Source organism: Microcaecilia unicolor, chromosome 5 (assembly GCF_901765095.1).
Source record: "Microcaecilia unicolor chromosome 5, aMicUni1.1, whole genome shotgun sequence".
NCBI classification, from domain to species: Eukaryota; Metazoa; Chordata; class Amphibia; order Gymnophiona; family Siphonopidae; genus Microcaecilia; species Microcaecilia unicolor.
Window position 1 is genome coordinate 192,698,987 of NC_044035.1, and position 14,061 is coordinate 192,713,047.

At 45.0% G+C, this 14,061-nt stretch overlaps 1 protein-coding gene across 2 annotated transcripts in view; it reads right to left on the minus strand.

Moving 5' to 3' along the window:
• Positions 1-13,808, minus strand: part of TMEM170A (transmembrane protein 170A) — a 74,604-nt gene extending 60,796 nt beyond the window's left edge. The window contains exons 1-2 of one of the 2 annotated variants that reach the window (XM_030203680.1): positions 13,648-13,808; positions 7,791-7,961 (exon numbers count right to left, since the gene is read on the minus strand). In XM_030203680.1, coding sequence (XP_030059540.1) covers positions 7,791-7,959 — 169 coding nt within the window. In that variant the 5' untranslated portion in view covers positions 7,960-7,961; positions 13,648-13,808. Of the gene's footprint in view, positions 1-7,790; positions 7,962-11,905; positions 11,965-13,647 lie in introns of those variants that run through there. The other variant, XM_030203681.1, reaches the window with a different exon arrangement.
• Positions 13,809-14,061: the final 253 nt, after the last annotated feature.

Below are 14,061 nucleotides of genomic sequence, written 5' to 3' on the forward strand. Positions count from 1 at the left end.
ACGTCCTGATTGCCAGGCCCCACAGATTACAGCGCTCAACAGCCGCCCTCTACATTTGACCAAAAACACCCAACTTGGTGGTTTACTTCTCCTCCGATGCTGTATTAATATTTCATTGCGCTTCTGTCAGCCTTTAAGGGCATTGATAATTGTTTGTCATACATAACAATAAGTGCATCATTTTATAACATGGCACTTGTAACATTTTAGATATTTTATTATTATATCGCACTTAGTGTTTATATATGTGACATTGCTGTGCCATGATGTTGTTTTGATTGCAAGACGTTTTGTATATAGTATTTTTTATAAACACATTGCACTAGTCATGTCAATACACAATGTAGTGTCAATACACCCTATGATACCTAAACTAATGTCATATTATTAGTCTTGATCCGCTCTAATTTTATTTTTTGCTTTTTATTCTTTTGATTTATGATTATAGGGATTCCCGTTTGAGCTGGTTTTTTTCTTGACTTTTATGCACCATATGTGAGTAATATTTTTATTGTTCCCATACATACTACTCCATTTCTCATTTTTGGTAACAAGAATATTATTTGATTGTGTCCATGTTCACTTTTTTATAGTTGCCCCTTTACAAGGTTTCAAATTAGGTATGTGCCTTTTATTATCTCATTTATAAATTTTTTTATACATATTTGTATTGAAATTCGTAACCTATACCAGTGCCCTTGCTTTGCTGTTATGTGATGTCAGATTTTATTATGCTTTTATATATATGTTTATATGCACTGTCATATAATTGTTGCTATATACACTTCTTTTATATATATTTTTTCTTATGTATGCTCTTTTATGTACATGTATATATATATTATTATATTGGACAGTGCGTAGCAATATGTGTATTCATGTAATTATTCTACTACTACTATTTAGCATTTCTATAGCGCTACAAGGCATACGCAGCGCTGCACAAACATAGAAGAAAGACAGTCCCTGCTCAAAGAGCTTACAATCTAATAGACAAAAAATAAATAAAGTAAGCAAATCAAATCAATTAATGTGGACGGGAAGGAAAGAGGAGGGTAGGTGGAGGCGAGTGGTTACAAGTGGTTATGAGTCAAAAGCAATGTTAAAGAGGTGGCTTTCAGTCTAGATTTAAAGGTGGCCAAGGAAGGGGCAAGACGTAGGGGCTCAGGAAGTTTATTCCAGGCGTAGGGTGCAGCGAGACAGAAGGCGCGAAGTCTGGAGTTGGCAGTAGTGGAGAAGGGAACAGATAAGAAGGATTTATCCATGGAGCGGAGTGCACCGGGAAGGGGTGTAGGGAAGGACGAGTGTGGAGAGATACTGGGGAGCAGCAGAGTGAATACATTTATAGGTTAGTAGAAGAAGTTTGAACAGGATGCGGAAAACGGATAGGGAGCCAGTGAAGGGTCTTGAGGAGAGGGGTAGTATGAGTAAAGCGACCCTGGCGGAAGATGAGACGGGCAGCAGAGTTTTGAACCGACTGGAGAGGGGACAGGTGACTAAGTGGGAGGCCAGCAAGAAGCAGATTGCAGTAGTCTAAACGAGAGGTGACAAGGGTGTGGATGAGGGTTTTGGTAGAGTGCTCGGAAAGAAAGGGGCGGATTTTACGGATGTTGTAAAGAAAGAAACGACAGGTCTTGGCAATCTGCTGGATATGAGCAGAGAAGGAGAGAGAAGAGTCAAAGATGACCCCAAGGTTTCGAGCTGAGGAGACAGGGAGAATGAGAGCGCCATCAACAGAAATAGAAAACGGGGGGAGTGGGGAGGTGGGTTTGGGGGGGAAAATGAGAAGCTCGGTTTTGGTCATATTTAATTTCAGGTGGCGTTGAGGACATCCAGACAACGATGTCAGACAAGCACGCTGAAACTTTGGTTTGGATGCAAGGTGAGATATCAGGGGTAGAAAGGTAGATTTGGGAGTCATCAGCATAGAGATGGTAGGAAAAGCCATGGGATGAGATTAATGAGCCAAGGGAAGAAGTGTAGATAGAAAAGAGGAGGGGACCAAGAACAAACCCTGAGGTACGCCAACAGCAGAGGGATAGAAGTAGAAGAGGATCCACCAGAGTGAACACTAAAGGTGCGGAGGGAGAGGTAGGAAGAGAACCAGGAAAGGACAGAGCCCTGGAATCCAAGTGAGGACAGGGTATCGAGAAGTATGCTGTGATCGACAGTGGTCAAACGCAGCGGAAAGATCAAGAAGAATGAGGATGGAATATTGACCTCTGGATTTAGCCAGTAATAGGTCTTGGAGACTTTAGTAAGCGCAGTTTCGGTTGAGTGGAGAGGGCGAAAACCAGATTGTAGTGGGTCAAGAATAGCATGTGAGGAGATTTATATATTGATTTATATATTTGATATATTATGCTCGTATGTGTGTTATATTTTATTTATTATGATCTATGATAATTATTATATATTTGTTCATTGTAGCCCCTGATGCAGCTCTAGGTGGGCGAAACACGGCCTGTTTCGGGTGATTTGTTCATACACAGTATCTCTCTATATAAAACGCACCTCCAACATTCTAATGAAGCCTCACTTTCCCAACGTTCTAAAGTGAGGCGGCAGAGACCACTTTTGAACATCAGTGTTTGCCCCGCCCACACGCTGCTGATTGGCTGTGCCTCAGGTGATGCACACAAAGTACGGTTCCACCTCCCAAACACTCACATGGACTTAGAAACCACCAAGCCTTTGAATGGGACCGGTGCTGCAGAGGAGCAGGAGTGGGACAGCGAAGAAAATGCAGCGGCGTTCAGAAAAAACAAACAAACACACCTCTCTATATAAAACGCACCTCCAACATTCTAATGAAGCCTCACTTTCCCAACGTTCTAAAGTGAGGCGGCAGAGACCACTTTTTGAACATCAGTGTTTGCCCCGCCCACGCGCTGCTGATTGGCTGTGCCTCAGGTGATGCACACAAAGTACAGTTCCACCTCCCAAACACTCACATGGACTTAGAAACCACCAAGCCTTTGAATGGGACCGGTGCTGCAGAGGAGTAGGAGTGGGACAGCGAAGAAAATGCAGCGGCGTTCAGGAAAAATAAAACAAACACACACGAGTCCCGCCCCTTCCTGAGGAGGGGGTAGCTACCAGCACGGGGACCAACCCCGAGGAAAGTGCGGACGAAGAACGCCACTAAACAACCACTACATCGCGGACCTTACTCTGCAAGTTGTTCATGCAATGAGTCTCCAAGCCGGCGTTCAGTGCCTACAACAGAGACTTCCAAACACATGCGCCCTCAGCCCCGCCCCCCCCTACAGAACGCCACCCACATTCCACACAAAATCAAACAACCCCCCCCCCCCAAAAAAAAAAAACACCCCACGGAAACCTCCGGTGCCCAACCCCCCCCCCCCAAAAAAAGAATGGATCACAGCCCACCTGAGTGCCCAGCTGAAATCAGTGCCTAACAAGGAGACCTCCAGACACATGCGCCCTCAGCCCCGTCCCCCCTACAGAACACCACCACATTCCACCTACTCGAAAAAACCCCATATCTACTCCTACTGCCTGCCTGCAACGGATCCCTCTGGTTTCAACAACAAAAATACAAGTGCCTACAAATACCACATCAGAGTGCCCTGCTGAATTAAGATTACTGTATCACACTCACACGCAGAGAATCACCCCCTACCAGCCACAAAAAAAACCCACATCTAATATGGACAATCAGCATCACTCACTAACACACATACATACAACCAAACTGCCCCACCACCCAAAAGGCCACACACTGCCATGGACAGACACATCTTGGCTTTCATCACCACTCATACACACACACTCCCTCCCCCAACCCCCTTAATACAAAAACTGAAACAGTAAAAACCTACATCTCTCTCTTACAAACACCCACAGAATCCCATAATCCCCCCCCCCAAAAAAAAACACAAACACTCATACAGAACAACCCTACCCCCACAAACACCCCCCCTACAAACACCCCCCACAAATGGCACACACAACCCACAGACACCCACAACCCCCCTCAAAACACAACACTCATACAGAACGCTACCTACCCCACAAACACCCCTCCTCCCCAAAAAAAAATAGCATACACCCATAGACCCCCACAACCCCCCCCTCAAAACCACAAACACTCATACAGACTTTACAACTTTAAAAAAAAAACTCTTTTCCTTTTAAAAAAAAAATATATCCCTTAATTCAAACAGAAAAAGAAACAAAAAAAAAACAAAACACATGCTAGCGCCCGTTCATTGTTTTGAACGGGCCTTTTTTACTAGTCTTCAATAAATCTTTTTGTTGTGACATTGATCTGCTGGGCTCTCTTTCCCATATTGGATTTTGCAGATCGTTTGCCTTGTGGTGGGTTTTTGGGGTCTATCCCTCTCCCTCGAAACATCTCTTCCTGTCGCTGTCCTCCTTTTCCCATCCCGTTCTAGCAGAGCAACACTTAATTCTCCCTCCTTGTCACTCGCAAGTCCAGTGTTTCTCCCCCTTTTTTTTTTACCCTGCGGTTCTAGAAGTTCTCCTTTCTTACCCCCCTCCCTGAGGTTCCAATTCTCCTCTTACCCTCCCCCATGGGTCCAGCCCTTATCCCTTTTACTTACACCCCCATGGTTTCAGCGTTTCTTCCATGTGGCTTACCCGCCCCCCCCCCCCCCAAGGTTTTCAGTGTTTTCTCCCCTTTTCTTACCTCCCACTGGTTCCAGCATCTCCCTACGTCCCACGTCCTGTGGTCCAAAGGAGCTGCCTCATTCTTCCCTGTGACGGTTTTCTGCCTCCTCTGATGCAATGATCCTGTTCCATGTGGCCAGGACACGTCACAGGAAAGACCAAGGCACTCCATTCAATTGCTGTGGTGCCCTGTCGGCAGCGATTGAGGAAGGTTGCAAGCACCATCAGACCATCACCACGGTGAGCGAAGGGAGGAAGGAGGAAAGCTGCCAGCAGTCTGGGAAAGTAGATGAAGTAAGAGTAGAGATCCTCTTGTGGAGGTTGTGATTGCCATTGGGGAAGCTTAGCCTCCCCAAGCTTCTTATACAGGGCGCCTACGATTACATGCTACCAATCCTGGGGAAGCCACTAGCAGTGTTTCCCCCATTACTATCTCAATACAACTATGGACATTTCCTCCAGGAACTAGTCAAACCTTTTTAAACCCAGATACATTAACCGCGTTACCACATCCTCCAGCAGCGAGTTCCAGAACTATTCTTTGAGTGAAAAAATGACATTTCCTCCTATTTTTTTAAAAGTAGTCTATGTAATTTTATTGAGTGTCCCCTGGTCTTTCTACTTTTAGCCATTCTACACACTCAGGATTTTATAGACCTCAATCATGTCCCCCCTCAAGGGTCCTTTTACTAACAGATTTAGCACGCACTAAATAATAAAATGCCTATAGGAATATAATGGCGCCTTATCATTTAGCACACGCTAATCATTAGCATATACTAAATTGATTAGCGCAGCTTAATAAAAGGACCCCTTTATTTACCATGGATACGAGACTTTTTTTCTTTTTGTATTCTCATTTGTTATTGAGGAAGACTCTTATGAGAAGGGAGATTATGTGGTGATTCATCTGATAGATTTCTGACACACGCACTCATCTGCCGAATGGGCCATGTTGGTGGTCATTGAATGAAATTGCTTCCTCTGAACCCGCTTTGTGGTTCCATCTATGGCCCTATTCACTCATAGACCGCTTCACGTTTCCACTTGATGTCTTCCTCTGATCTGCCTATTTTAAGAGTATTTTACTAAGCTGTGATAAAAGGGGGCCTGTGCAAGTGTCAGCACGTGTTTTTGATACGCTACGAAGGCCCCCTTTTGCCACAGTGGGTAAAAGGTTGTCTTTTTTGCTGAAAAAGAAATGGCTGTGCGGTAAGTGAACCACTTGCCATGCTGCCATTTCGGGGGGGGGGGAGGGGGGAGCACTTACCACCACCCATGGAGGTGGCGGTAAGGGCTCCCACGCTAACCCGGCGGTAACTGGGCAGCACCGATTACCACCAGGTAAGAACCGGCGCTACGAAAATAGAAATGGTGCGTGCTAGGGGCGGGAACTACCACTGGGCTTCTGCTGTAGCCCGGTGGTAGTTCTGGATTGGTGCGTGGAACCCTGTTGCTGCACGCCAACCCTTTAGTAAAAGGGCTCCTTAATTTTTGGCCATGTTTATGGATTTGGCCAAAATTGACCATGTGGTTTTTCAATGGAAGCCGAAATTTATTTTTTGTCCCATCTGTCTCCCTCCTGGACCCTCTGAGTGCCTCCCCCACCAGTCTATCTTACAATCCCTGGTGGTCTAGGGGTGTAGTTTGGGGGGGCAGAGAAACAATCCCAGTTAGCTCCTACCCATTTCAGGGACTGGGGTATCACTCCTGCCTTGACTATACCACTAGACCAGGGATGGTCCTGGATGGTGGTGGCTGTGGGGGGGAGGCTACTCTTTGTATTCTTTTTTTTTTGTACTGCGATTGAAAGTAATGCAGTTATGATCTTGCACTATAGTTTAAATGCTAAATAGAGTGCTCCAAATAAATGCTTTTGATACAAAATTTTAGCAGGAATTTAAGTCTGTAAATTTGGGATGATACCTCCTTAGGAATTAGCTTCTCTGTGGCATTATGACATCAGCTGTCACTCTGAGTGTGGTGCAAAGTCAGTCACTGTAAAAGCACCATTGCTTTTAGTTCAGGTTTCATTAGCTGTGATCTATGTGTGTGGAGGCTATTTTGCTTGGAGGTATAATATGGTCTCATTATTTAAGTTACATTCCGGCTTGGATAGTGTGGGTTTAAATGAAAGGATGCAGGCTGAAAGCTTCACATTCACACAACCAAACTTGAGGTGATGAGTTTCAGCTGCAGTTTTGAAAAAAAACAAAACAAAACACCCTGCTTTGGTCAGCCTCTAATAGGAGTGAACATACAACTTGCCTTGAATATGGGCCCAAATGTTTCTAGGTTATTTTCATGGCAGTTCAACATAACAACATATTTATTTTGGAGGTGTCAAGGTACCCAGTTCCAGGAAAGAGGCTGTTTGGCTAACCCTAGTTTTGAACTTACATCACTAATTAATTGTGGGGTTTGTAGTTCCTGATTCTACCTACTAAAATCCAGTGCTGCAGGTCCCAAAATGAACCAGGATGGGTTGTCAAAAATCTGGCACTGATCTAAAATCTTCATCATGAAATTATTATTTCTGACACACAATGAAAGCTTCTCAGAAATAAACTACTGTTTAAAACAGGTTTATTCTTGACCAATAACAGAAAATCAGAATTGTAAGTAAATACAATAAAATTCAAACCATCCTGACGGATCTATCTGTATATCTCAGAAGGATGGAGCAAGTTAGAGTTTATGCATGAAATGCACCTCTGAACTCAGAAGCACAAATTTTGCTTCTCATGTAAAATCTGACGAGCATCCAAACAGGAGGAATGTTTGTTTGGATTCTTTTGTGTTGGAGCTATGCAGGTAGGCTGTAGTGGTTATACAGAGGAAAACAATCAGTCAGCTTAGAACAAAAGGTGACATCAATTCATATTGCTGCATTCAGCACCTCAAAGTCCCCTCCAAAATATTATGATGGTATGTGCAGCTGAACAAATTTGGGGTAGGGATGCATGCTTGGAAGAAGACTGTACAGAAAAAAATGAATTAAATTCTGTGCTGTAAGAAATGTTCATCATTTTTCACCAAAGAAATTAATCCATCAAGGCTTGGGAGGGGGAAGAAAACTGATTTTACTTAACAGAAAATTCTTTATAGCTGCTAATGATTAAGGTCTAACCTACTTGTTAAGGTTCCAGCAGAAATTGGTCCCACGATGCCCATCAACAGGATGGTGACAGACATGAACCTACCATATTTGTGATGCCTGAGTGTGAAAAGTGCCAGAAGTCCTGCTGGGACATGAAAGGAGAGGGAGGAGACCAATGCCCACAGGAAAACCCCATACCACATCTCTGGAAGACACAAAGAAGCAGAGGAAAATATATTCTCTGAATTAGCAAAGGAAGAATACAAACAGTTCCAATTACAGTGAATTTTTCATCGTGGGAGGGGCTAAACCATGGGTTAGCCCCAGCCTTGATCCAGGACCTCTTCCATTACTGAAGTAGAAGATCCAGAATTCTCCTCTAGCCTTTCTGCTGTCATTCCACTGGAGTTGTGGGGAATGACACCATAGCAGACAAACCATGAAGCAGTTTGTAGAAAGGGTCCAGCAGCAGAACCAAGGATAATTTAGACACAGTGAAATTTTATGTAGGTCTGTGCATTTATCATTCTTGCTCAGCATTTACTCACCCTCATAATAGGCTTAATCTGTCTAACTGCAACCCTATTCTGATTCTAACATGTTATTTTTAAAATTACACTATACTTGCCTTTTATTTTCCAGAACTGATTGAATGCTGCTAGTTTGTCACTAATTTTATCTCCTGCACTTTAGTCACTGCCAGGGGTTGCGAGCTCTGGGTTTGACAAAAGGTGTGTGCAAACTAAGGCATATGGTTGGGTTACCTTTGTATATTTAAGATTATTTTATGGGGTGGTAAGTATTGCATGACAAATTATATCAATTGAGGGGGAAAAAAACCCTGATTTTTACTTAACAGTTTGCCATGTGTTTTGTTAGTGCCATTTTAAATTCTGGACACACTTTATTCCTGTTAATGGGTTGGCTTGATACAGACCTTCTACCACTTTAGTTGAGATTTCCTACCAGTGGGGACTTTTCATTTAATGGCAGGGGCCACCAATTCCAAATAAATGGAAGAACTCAATGTTTGGTTGAATAGTGTATGACCAACAAAAAACCAAGGTAGGCGGGAATGAGAAATGGTGCTTAATGGAACATCAGCATTAGCCAAGAGACTATGATTAAACAATGCTCCTACTGCTGGTTGCAGGTGTACGGGGGGGGGGGGGAGGGGGGGGTGTTATGAAGCCAGATCTGAAGTCTCTCAAGGAGAGAAGCTGGCAGCACCTCCGGTGACTGCCCAGCCAAAAGGCCTGCCTGGTCACTCTCCTGTGTTGCCCTGTTGTCCTGGCAAAGAAAGTGCAGGACATCATCACTAATAGCTCTACACACTCAAACGCGCAACACTTTAAGCAATCTTGTATTACCAGTGACCTCAGCGATGACTCGTTTCACATAAGGTAACTGCCCCCATGACTCGCCTTATCTTCATTGTCACAAAATGACTACACTCATAATCAATTCTTTGGTATGTAAATCTCACCCAAACGTTTCCCTCTGGTGTACCAATAGTGAGACAAGTGGGTGCCAATGACAACATTGTTTTCTAATATGGATACCTATCCACTGAAAAGTGCATTGAAACCATCATTCAGGCCTTTGTATAAAATAAGCGCTTTGTAACTGGTCCTACTCCTCGCCACTCTCTACATCACTAAATAATCAGATACACTGGTTGAGTATGGAAGCACCATCCTGTCCCACAAAGTTGTACAGGTTCTTATATCTCTTCATCATAAAAAAGGTTTAAGAAAAGTTTTCTTTTTGGTATAATGTTGCTGTGTGTACCCTCAACTTTTTAATTAATATAATGGCGTTCTTATCTTTTCTTGTAATTGTAGTCTGTATGCCACCATGACCTGTATTCAGATAGGCAGGTTAGCAATTTTAATAAATGATAAACAATAGGAGGGTCACGTGATGCCATGCTGGTGAGCAGGTCGCAAGTAAGACGCTCTCCGGCCCCAACTTCTTTCCCCCCCCCCCCCCCCCCCCACCCCCGAGAATCAGGCTCTTTAGACCTCGAAAAATGCAGCAGCTTACAGAATCGGAAGCTAGGCGGAAGCTCAGACAGGTGATTGCTGGAACGGCGGCCGGCTATGGCAACAAAATTGGCCGCTAAAGACCGCCTGAGTCAAAAACCAGCGGATTTCAAGATGGCGGCTTCGCCCAGAGCAATCGGCACTACGGTTTCCTCCACGTGGGTAAGCGAAATAACTGCAGAAATGACCACAGTCCTGGAGGAACTGTTAGAACGGAGGCTTACCCCGATTGACACCAAATTAGAAAAACTGCAATCCCGCATGGAGGACCTGGCCCGCAAATGTGTGGCCTTCCAGACACGCATGAGTGAGGTGGAAGACCGCGTGTTGGAGGTGGAGGAGGGGCAAAAACAGCACTCCAAAAGACTTGCCGCATTGGAGCACAAAATAGAAGACCTAGAAAATCGCTCCAGACGGAACAACCTCAGATTAGTAGGTTTCCCTGAAGCCCTTGGGGGCAGAGACCTGGCTGCAGTCTTGGAGCGCTGGCTCACAGCGAGAGTGAACTTCTCTGACAACATGGGGCCGCTGCGGGATAGAAGAGCCCACCGTCTGGGCATACGTCAAGATAATGCCACCAAAACCGCGAGTTATAATCATGCGGATACTGAACTTTTCCCACAAACAGATTATCCTACAGGCATCTAGAAAAGAGAAACACCTTGCTATATTAGCAGAAGAGGATTCTTTGCTTCCAGGACTACTCCGCAGGGGTTGCGGAGAAGAGACGGGCTTTTTAACGCCGATCTGCTCTCAACTGTATAACAGGAAAATACGTTTTGCATTAATTTACCCGGCTGTGTTGAAAGTAACACATGATGGACAACACAAGTGTTTGAATCGGCCGAGGAGGCGAAAGGATTTCTGCAGCAGCTGGAAAGAGAGGACACGGCCGGACCGGAGCAGTGCCACGCAGACCTGAACAGGCGGAGAGACTTATACACGACAGCCGCTAGTCCGAGCAGGCAGAAAGGGGTACCAGGTTCCCAAAAGTAAAAAGCTGAGACACATTACAACTCCGTTGGAAGAGTTGGGACCTGGGATACAATAGACTGAAGGTGCCTCAAGTTTTGAGAGTTAAGTTTAAAAGCATGTTGTTTTGCAGTTCAATAAGGCCAAACGTAGGCTCATAGCTATCGGGTTAGGGAACTAGCCCACTTATAAATGTTGTGCTTAAAGGGCTATGGAGGTAGGAGCTCATTGTAAAAATGGTATACACCGGGATTTATGAACACAATGGAATATTACGGGACTCTGGCTTTATGAGGATAAACGACTCTAGAGGGGGGAATGAGCGGGAGGGGTTAAAGGTGACCGGTTCCTACATTAGGAACAATGGATAAGGGGATCTTGGGGGAGGGAGGAGAGGGGTGGGGTGGGAGGGAGGCCAACCAATATGTCGGTGTGAAGACAATGGTAAGTAAGGGGCAGGTGCCTAGATAAACAGCATAGGATGGATTGCGGGGGCATAGCTGGGGTGGCCCACTCTAAGAAAAGAACTATGTGGAGATGAAATTATGCAGCAGCCTACCTACAGACTATGGTTAGGTTAGTTACCTGGATATGTGGGGGGGGGGGGGGGGGGGGGGGGGGGTGGATTAATTTACCCATAAAGAGAACAAAAATATTGCAACAACTACAGAGAAACAAAATAGATATTGCACTGCTGCAGGAAACACACCTGAGCCAAGAGGAACATGCAAAACTAAAGAATGGTGGGGTGGAGGAGTGTATTTCAGCGGGAGCTCAATGGAAAAAAGGGGGGTGGCAGTGTTAATTTGTAGAGGGGTGGCCGCAGCGGTCCGTCCTTTACAGGTTGATGCTGGGGGTCGATATGTTTTTGTAGAGATAGATTCTCAGGCCAAAAGATATTAGTTTGCAGTTTATATGCCCCCAATCAGTATGACAAACAGTTTTTATAATCATGTGATCTGTCACCTGCTCAACTACTCAGAGCCACACATAATAGTGGGCGGAGACTTCAACACGGTGTGGATCCTTGGTGGACAGCTCTAAGGGGAGGAGGAGTGATACCGTGAGTGAAACTATACGCACCCACACACCGGGCACACACATCACAGGCCTGAATAGATTATATACTCACCTCAGAAGCCACGTTCGGGAAGGTGCAGGCAATGCATATAGGACCCCACACGATCTCAGACACCATGCCTGGGTGTGTCTGGATTGGGAACTTGGAACAGGGATAAACAAAGGAGGTTCCTGGCAGTTTCCGCTAGAAATGGCAGGAGATGGGGTTTTTAGAGAAAAGTTGAAGAAACATTAGGAAGATTACAAGGCCTCCAATCAGCAGCATGCGAGGATCCACTTTTACTTTGGAAGCAGCAAAGGCAGTGCTCTGGGGTGAAATAATTAGTTATTACCAGGTCAGGAATAGGGAGATTCTAAGATTGAGTGAGTTAGTCTGCAAGGCACGTAGGGTATATGGGCAAGACGCATGCAGAAGCCCATCGCAGTAGACTATTAGAAACAATCAGCGAGCCTCAAAATCACAATATACTATAAATACCAGCTCCATAGGTTCGGAAATAAAGCGGGCCGCCTCCTGGCTTCAAGTAAGATAGGAATACATGGGGAGACCGTTTCACATATGCTCAGGTTACACATTACATTAACACTTAGATCAATCGAGTCTGCAGACGAAAATGGGGCAAAAAATAACCGCCTTCTTCCAAAACTTGGAGATAGGGGGAATGACAAAGCCATGGTGAAGAGAGTCCCACCCAAGAATTTTGGTTACATTAAACAAAATGGGAGCAGGAATCAGGGAGGTCCTTAGAAGGTGGGACATAAGGATAACACTGAAACACATCCCGGTCTCTCCATAGATGAGAGACTTCGTGAATGTGGATACTGGGTGATTATGCGGGCATACATGTCAGGACAGCAATGGGGGGCACTTAAACCTACACGGGAGGCGAAGTGTGTCAAATGCGACCCATACACCCCACACGTTATATCATGCTTTTGGGGAGTCCGAGTGTGCGGGCCTTTTGGGGCCAGGTGCAGCGGTTTATGTCCAAAACAACACAGACAACCGGTAGGTGGGATTGGAACCACTTTGTGCTAGACACACAATCAGCTTTTAGGACGAAGGCGGCAGGACCGCGGACATGGTGCCACAAGGTGTGGCTTAGTGGCTCGTAAAAATATTTACAGAGGTGTATATCCCCAGATCCGCCGGCCTACTGGCAATGGAGAAACCAGGTACATGAACTAGCTACATGGGAAGCTAAGGAAGCGAAAGGGAACCCGAAACGGAAAAAGCACTTCCTATCGTTATGGAACAATTACATACAGGGGCTAAGCCCACGAGGGAGAAGCTTGCTTCTTAACCTGCTATGAACTGGAATGGAAGGCTTCAAGATCTATACTGTTCTTCACCCCGGCAGCGGTTGGCACTAGGGGGGGGAGGGAGAGGGTAGGCCTGCCTGGACTATCAGAAACCAAGTTCAGGGAGGCAGAGAAGAAGTACGAAACAATAGGGGGAGGGGACGGGAAGGTGGGGAATTGAGGGGAGGGGATCTGATACTACAGGGCGGGTGGACGGTGGTATATGGTTACTTGTTCATCGTTTATTAAGCTATTAAAGAATACCCACCTGAATGAGAGGGTGGGTGATGGGGATAAAAATGTTAAAAGTTTGATGACAGACAGTCGCAATTGGACTTTGTGGAGATCTGTTAAATTTTGGATAATTATATCTTTAAAATGTGGAATATGTTTGTTTTTCCTTTTTATCTAACATGTCATCAATAAAAAAATGTTGAATCATAAATGAATAACGATAAAAGAAATGCTTCTGCTGTCTGAGGCCTTGCTTACCTGGTAAGGAACAGAGAGCACTGGTGTTGGGCAGAGGGTTTCATTTCCTACCCGGGGAACCAGCGGAGGCTCAGGATCTGCTGTAGAAGCCCAGTGCCGACATCATTGCTGAGGCTCCCTTCAGCCCCCCCGCTCTCCATGCCCCAGCTGCTGCAGCAATGTCGCCAGATCTGGAGCACAAAATTATAGTTCCCCCCAAAAAATTACTATGTGCTGTTATAATAGAAAAATATACATTGTGAATAAAAGAAAAGACATAAAAATGCTTAAAAATACTTATAACAATCCAGTGCTTTATAAACCACAGATGTGAAAGCACTTAGGGACTAATACAGAATGTAGCATTGGTGGAGGTGTACGGTAAGCAAAACTTCTGTGTGCAATTTTACAGCCACACAGATAAACAGTATGTGT